The 7,836-nt window shown below is 48.2% G+C and overlaps 1 protein-coding gene across 1 annotated transcript; it reads left to right on the top strand.

Moving 5' to 3' along the window:
- Positions 1-4,035: 4,035 nt before the first annotated feature.
- Positions 4,036-6,999, top strand: LOC143963741 (uncharacterized). The gene is made up of 2 exons (XM_077473467.1): positions 4,036-5,343; positions 6,729-6,999. Exons 1-2 carry the CDS (start codon positions 4,081-4,083, stop codon positions 6,810-6,812), a joined length of 1,347 nt encoding a protein of 448 aa, XP_077329593.1. The 5' UTR covers positions 4,036-4,080; the 3' UTR covers positions 6,813-6,999.
- Positions 7,000-7,836: the final 837 nt, after the last annotated feature.

Here is a 7,836-nt window from a genome sequence, read left to right as displayed (position 1 = left end):
GGGTCCCTCTTCTGTGATCCTGGCCGCTCCCTCCTGTTGAGTGCCCCCACAGCAGGTCAGCTTGCTATGGGACACCCAAACCGAGTCACAGCTTCCTGTGTCCATTCAGACACAGACCCCATGACCTGGCCCTGCCCCCTCTCTCCTGATTGGCTGACTGAATTTGACTGACAGCAATGGGAGCCAATCGTGTCATGCTGCTGTCTTAGCCAATGAGGAGGGGAGTCCTGAGCAGCTGAGTAGATATGTGCAGAACGAAAAAATTTGCTTTGCTTTGATTCGTTATTTACATAAATTTGTTTGGTTCAATGAGTTTCATTTGTTTCATTCGTTTTCGGAATTCGTTTTATTTATTTGTTTCTCAAATCCTTTCGAAAAGTTTTTGTTTTCAAAATCGATTTCGAAATTTGCAAAACTATTCGAATTCAAAAACATTTCGATTTCCAAAAATAATAGAATAGAAAACATTTTTTTTTCTATTCTATTCCTTTATTTTCTATTCTATTGTATTCTCTTTGGAAATTGGAAAACAATTCGGATTCAAAAAACAAATTCAAAAAGTTTTCATTATTTTGGATTCGCTTAAATCCATTACTTTTCCAATTCGGAAACTTGGATACGTCCAAATTTCCAAATAACGAAAATTTGGCCGAATTTTATTTCGGAATGAAACGAACCGCACAGGTCTACAGCTGAGACACTCCTGCAACATGGCTGGATAAAGCTGGGGTTCAGGTAAGTATGGGGGGGCTGAGGGGGGCTGCTACACACAGATGTTTTTTTTTTTCATCTTAAAGCATAGAATGCTTTAAGATAAAAAAAAAATGACTTTACAACTCCATAGTGCACAATTGTGGGGGTGGGGAGCAAAATAAAAAAAATGGACCTTGTTTTCTGTTGAAAATAACAACAATTTTAGTGATCACAATACACACACACCTTTTAAGGCCCCTTTCACACATGCTGACCGTACATTAGATCAGTTCAGTCACGTTTTTTATCATCAGTTGTTGTCAGTTTTCATCCTTTTCATTTCAGTTTTTCATCCGTTTTTCATCAGTTTATGTCCTTCTTCATCCATTTTTTGTCAGTTTTTCATCAGTTTTTGTCAGTTTCTATCCGTTTATGTCCGTTTTTCATCCGTTTTCGTCAGTTTTTCATCCGTTTTTCATCCGTTTATGTCAGTTTTTCATCAGTTTTTGTCCGTTTTTCATCCGTTTTTATCCACTTTTTTAGAACTGTATGCAATCATTTTTTCATGAATTATGTGGATTTTCCCATGATTCCTTGTTTTCCCCAGCATGCATTGTGCTTCCCATGCTGCTTTGTGGTTTCAGCTGGCTTTGTGCTTTCTGATTCCTGTAGTGTATGTGCTTATTTAGCAATGGATTTGGACAGATTTTTTGAGCATGTGACATTATTTGTCATGCTATCTTATTTGAGGAGATAGAAACGCATGAGCAGGAACAAATCTGCAATAAGACGCAGGTACTGGACACATCCCATGCTGCTGAAGAGGCCCACTGAAGGGTTTTTTGCTCTGCACTATGCAGATCTGCGACAGTTCCCGCAAATTTTTTTTAATTTTACGCGAATGTCTCTACCAACGTTTGAATTTTTATTAGAAAAGTTGCAACCCCGTTTGGAAAGGATGAACACGGATATGAGACGTTGTGTGCCTCCTGTATATCATTTTTTTTTACTCGGCCAAATAATTTAATATAGGGGAGAAATAATGTATTTACTTACTTTCTTAAAGCGGGATTCCACCCTAAAGTGGAACCTCCGCTGATCGGAACCCTCCCCCCCCTCCGGTGTCACAATTGACACCTTTCAGGGGGGAGGGGGGTGGAGATACCTGTCAAAGACAGGTATTTTCACCCACTTCCGGGCATAGACTCCCACGGGAGTCTACGCCATTTCCTGCCCTGCCGCGCTGTCTGCTGGGACACACACGGGTCCCAGTGACAGCGCGGACCATTCCCATTGCACGGCGCGGCTCGCGCATGCGCAATAGGGAACCGGGAAGTGAAGCCGATTCGCTTTACTTCCTGATTCCCTCACCTCGAATGGCGGCAGCAGCAGCCGAGGCCCGAGCGGTCGATCGGCCTCGGTTGCCGGCATCGCTGGAACCCGGGACAGGTGAGTTTCCATTTATTAAAAGTCAGCAGCTGTAGTATTTATAGCTGCTGGCTTATAATATTTTTTTTTGGGCGGAATCCCTCTTTAAGTTCATAACACTTCTCAAGAAGTCCAGTGAATCAAAAAAGGGGCTTTTTTTTTTTTGTTGATGGTCCTGCTCCTTTCTCTTGCCTCCTCCTTTAGCTCCCGTCTGTAGCGGTCTCTAGATCTCCACCGTGTGATGATTTTATCACCTGTATAGTAACAGTAGACACAATGAACTGATAGAACTCCAACATGACAATTACATATAATATGAGGCCACGTGGCCTCGTGACCATGTGGCCACGTGACATGCCACGTGACATGCCACGTGAAATGCCACGTGACCACGTGGCCACGTGACATACCACATGGCCACGTGACATGTCACATGGCCACATGACCACGTGACATGCCACATGGCCACGTGACATGCCACATGGCCACGTGGCCACGTGACATGCCACATGGCCACATGGCCACGTGACCACGTGACATGCCACATGGCCACGTGACATGCCACATGGCCACATGGCCACGTGACCACGTGACATGCCACATGGCCACGTGACCACGTGACATGCCACATGGCCACGTGACCACGTGACATGCCACATGGCCACGTGACATGCCACATGGCCACGTGACATGCCACATGGCCACGTGACCACGTGACATGCCACATGGCCACGTGACCACGTGACATGCCATGCCATGAAATGCCATGTGTTTAACCATGCCAAGCCACAAACTGCTTACCACGTATCCGACGGTGCTTATTATCTCTCCACTCTCTCCACTAGCAGCATGTGCTTGTACATGTGAATGACCACTACCTGGGTCAGAGGTCACCTGTACATTAATATATATTTTTTGCTCAAAAACGGATGTCCGCGGAACGGATCGTCCGCAAACGACCGTTTTACGTCCGTTCCGTTTTTGGACGGACGAGAAAATAGGATATTCTTCCGTTCGGAAAAACGGAGCTGAACGGAACGGACGTAAAACGGTCGTTTGCGGATAGTCATCCGCAAACGTCCGCAATGCCATTGACTTGCATTGTGCTCCGTTTTCATCCGAAAACGGATGTGGGGAAAAACGGACGAACGGTCCGCACATGTGAAAGGGGCCTAAGATATGTGGAAAATAACAATTTTTTATCTCTTTTTATAGGAACTGAGATGTGAAGATTACATGAGGGCAGCAAGCAGGAGACAATTTGCAGCTGCAAGTTCGTTGCCTGCACCAGTGGTGGCTGCAAGTTTGTTTCCTAAACGAATGGCGGCTGCAGTTCAGATCCCCGCATCAGTGGCGGCTGCACGTCAGATCCCCGCATCAGTGGCGGCTGCACGTCAGATCCCCGCATCAGTGGCGGCTGCACGTCAGATTCCCGCACCAGTGGCGGCTGCACGTCAGATCCCCGCACCAGTGGTGGCTGCACGTCAGATTCCCGCACCAGTGGCAGTTGCCACCAAAAATCGCAGGCTTTTCAGAATTAAAGATGTAAGCATGACTGATCTGTCCTCCCGGGGACCATATGCAGCTGCACGTCAGATCCCCACACCAGTGGCGGCTGCACGTCAGATCCCCGCACCAGTGGCGGCTACACGTCAGATCCCCGCACCAGTGGCGGCTGCACGTCAGATCCCCGCACCAGTGGCGGCTGCACGTCAGATCCCCGCACCAGTGGCGGCTGCACGTCAGATCCCCGCACCAGTGGCGGCTGCACGTCAGATCCCCGCATCAGTGGCGGCTGCACGTCAGATCCCCGCATCAGTGGCGGCTGCACGTCAGATCCCCGCACCAGTGGCGGCTGCACGTCAGATCCCCACACCAGTGGCGGCTGCACGTCAGATCCCCGCACCAGTGGCGGCTGCCAACAACAATCACAAGCTTTTCAGAATTAAAGATGTAAGCATGACTGATCTGTCCTCCCGGGGACCATATGCAGCTGCACGAAAGATCCCCGCACCAGTGGCGGCTGCAGATCAGATCCCCGCACCAGTGGCGGCTGCACGTCAGATCCCCGCACCAGTGGCGGCTGCACGTCAGATCCCCGCACCAGTGGCGGCTGCACATCAGATCCCCGCACCAGTGGCGGCTGCACATCAGATCCCCGCACCAGTGGCGGCTGCACATCAGATCCCCGCACCAGTGGCGGCTGCACATCAGGTCCCCGCACCAGTGGCGGCTGCACATCAGATCCCCGCACCAGTGGCGGCTGCACATCAGATCCCCGCACCAGTGGCGGCTGCACATCAGATCCCCGCACCAGTGGCGGCTGCACGTCAGATCCCCGCACCAGTGGCGGCTGCACGTCAGATCCCCGCACCAGTGGCGGTTGCCACCAAACGTCGCAGGCCTTTCAGACTTGAAAGTATGATTGATCTGTCCTCCCAGGGACCAGATGCAGCTGCAAGTCAGATCCCTGCACCAGATGCGGCTGCCACCAAAAAACGCAGGCTTTTAAGACTTGATACAAGCATGACTAATCTGCCCTCCCAGGGACCAGGTGCAAGTAAGATCCCTGCACCAGTGGTGGCTGCACGTCAGATCCCCGCACCAGTGGCGGCTGCCACCAAACGTTGCAGGCCTTTCAGACTTGCAAGTATGATTGATCTGTCCTCCCAGAGACCAGATGCAGCTGCGGGTCAGATCCCCGCACCAGTGACGGCTGCACGTCAGATCCCCGCACCAGTGACGGCTGCACGTCAGATCCCCGCACCAGTGACGGCTGCACGTCAGATCCCCGCACCAGTGACGGCTGCACGTCAGATCCCCGCACCAGTGACGGCTGCACGTCAGATCCCCGCACCAGTGACGGCTGCACGTCAGATCCCCGCACCAGTGACGGCTGCACGTCAGATCCCCGCACCAGTGACGGCTGCACGTCAGATCCCCGCACCAGTGACGGCTGCACGTCAGATCCCCGCACCAGTGACGGCTGCACGTCAGATCCCCGCAGCAGTGACGGCTGCACGTCAGATCCCCGCACCAGTGACGGCTGCACGTCAGATCCCCACACCAGTGGCAGGTCCCACCAAAGTTTGCAGGCCTTTCAGATTTAGTGATGCAATCATGACTGATCTGTCCTCCCAGGGATTAGGGAAAAAGAGTTGCAGCAACGCCGTCCAGCAATGCAACAATACAACAAAGCGAGCCTCGGAAATGCCTTCTAAAGTGAGTATAGTCCCTTAATTGTTTTGAATAGATGGACTACAACTTTATTCCATACCATAACATAGCTCCCAACTGGCCGTGATTTCGAGGGACTGTCCCTGATTTCAAAAAAAGTCCCTCTGTCCCTCTTGCCTCCTCATTTGTCCCTCATTTTGGTTTGATCTAAATAGTTGTATATAAATGTTCTTTTTATCTTTTTTTTCCCAGTGCTAAACTTTTCATTCATAATTTTTTTACATTTCTGCATTTGCAAATGCCAAAAGCCAATATAAAGGAATAGTAGTGCTAATAAAAAAAAAGCACCCTCTCCAGGGGACCTTGCTGTACCACCGCAGGTCCCAAAACCACTCCAGTAACTGGAGGGACTTCCCGTCAGCCCGCCAAGGGACCCTGCTATACCACCGAAGATTTGGCTGCTCAATGACCAGGCCATTTTTTTATTTCAATACGGCACTATGTCGCTTTAACTGACAATTGCGCGGTCATGCGACGCTGTACCCAAACAAAATTGACATCCTTTTTTTCCCACAAATAGAACTTTCTTTGGGTGGTATTTGATCATCTCTGCAGTTTTTATTTTTTGCGCTATAAACAAAAAAAGAGCAACAAATTTGAAAAAACACAATATTTTATACTTTTTGCTTTTTTTAAAAAAAAAGATAATTTTTTTTCTCAGTTTTAGGCCGATATGTATTCTACATATTTTTGGTAATAAAAATCGCAATAAGCGTATATTGATTGGTTTGCACAAAAGTTATAGCGTCTACAAAATAGGGGATAGATTTATTGCATTTTTATTTCTATTATTTTATTTACTAGTAATGGCGGCGATCTGCGATTTTTATCGAGACTGCAACATTATGGCAGACACATCGGACACTTTTGACACATTTTTGAAACCATTGACAATTATACGGCGATCAGTGCTATAAATATGCACTGATTACTGTGTAAATGTCACTGGCAGGGAAGAGGTTAACTGTATTTCCTGACTGTGTGTGCTAACTGTAGATTGAAGGGACTGACTATAGGAAATGACAGATTGTGGTTCCTAGCTAGTAAGAACTCACGATCTGTCTCTCCTCTCCTCACAGAACAGGGATTTGTGTGTTTACACTCACACGTCCCTGTTCTGCCTCTCGTGCCCGCAATCGCGTGCGCCCCGGCAGTCATTGCGACCGCCGGCCATGAGCATCGACACCCCCCGAGTACAGCGCATCTGCTGTGCTGCTTAAAGGAGCCGACATACAGCTACGGTGGCTCGCGGGATAATGCCGACCTGTTGCAGTATAATGACGGCGGCTGCTCGGCAAGTGCGTAACGTAAAAAAGAAATGTAATTTTAAGATAAGTGGATCAGAACTAATTTTCTCTTCTTTTTTATAGGACGTGAAATGCAAACAAACAAAAGTAAAGAGGAATGTTCACTTCTGTGAAACGGTAACCATCTTCTGGTTACATGGTACTTAAATGGTACACCAGCGCTTCCTCTATTGTCATCACCTAAAGGAAATTTCCACTTCTAAAGAGCTGTGCAGGGAAGCTGCTCCCACAGATCCCACCTATTCTGACAGGCTGTCACAGGAAGAGAGAAATATAGGGGCATGGATGGTGAGAGAAAGAAAGAAGGATGAAAAGAAAGAAAGAAGGAAAGAAAAAGAAAGAAATGAAAGAGAGGGGGGTGGGGGGGAAATAAAGAAGGAAAAATGGAAGGGAAGAAAGAAGGAAAGATGGAAAGGAAGATGGAAGGAAAGAAGGGAAGAAAGAAGGAAAGATGGAAAGGAAGATGGAAGGAAAGATGGAAAGAAAGAAATAGAGGGGGTGGAGTGAGAAGGGAAAAAAAGATGGAAAGAAAGTAAGAAATGAAAGAGAGGGGGGTGGGGGACAAATAAAGATGGAAGGAAAGAAAGAAAGAAGGGAAGAAAGAAGGAAAGATGGAAAGGAAGATGGAAGGAAAGAAAGAAAGAAGGGGAGAAAGATGGAAAGAAAGAAATAGAGGGGGTGGAGTGAGAAGGGAAAAAAAAAGATGGAAAGAAAGTAAGAAATGAAAGAGAGGGGGGTGGTGGGAGAAAGAAAGAATGAAGTGCACAGAACCTCCTTTCCTCCCTCTCTCCGCAGCACATAGAGACTCTACTAATCCTTTACCTGCTATCCAGCTTGACTGCATTGGTACTTCACCTGCTGCCCAGCCACATTCCACTGATCCTTTACCTGCTGACCAGCCTGATACGCCACCAGCTATCCAGTCTGACGCCACTGCTCCTCTACCTACTGTCCACTCTGACTCTACTAACCCTTTACCTGCTATCCAGCTTGGATCCATTGGTATTTCAAGTGTTGCCCAGCTATATGCCACTGATCCTTTATCTGCTGACAAGCCTGATGTTGTTTATATACCACCTGCTGCCCAGCCTGCCTCTGCTAGTTTTGTGTCTGCTGCCCAGTCAGTCTCTGGTACTATGGTCAAGATATCACCAGCTCCAGAGGTCTAAAA

Source organism: Lithobates pipiens, unplaced genomic scaffold, assembly GCF_037356315.1.
Source record: "Lithobates pipiens isolate NorthernLeopardFrog02 unplaced genomic scaffold, aLitPip1_a1.2 Scaffold_8, whole genome shotgun sequence".
In the NCBI taxonomy this organism is placed as follows: domain Eukaryota; kingdom Metazoa; phylum Chordata; class Amphibia; order Anura; family Ranidae; genus Lithobates; species Lithobates pipiens.
The sequence above is the reverse complement of the archived record's forward strand: the minus strand, read 5'-3'. Positions and strand labels throughout refer to the sequence as shown.

Bases quoted from the DNA above. Each gene is read 5' to 3' on its own strand.
- LOC143963741 (XM_077473467.1), top strand. From the start codon at position 4,081: ATGACTGATCTGTCCTCCCGGGGACCATATGCAGCTGCACGAAAGATC. The intron at 5,344-6,728 runs GTGAGTATAGTC...TCTTTTTTATAG, and splicing joins CCTCGGAAATGCCTTCTAAA to GACGTGAAATGCAAACAAAC.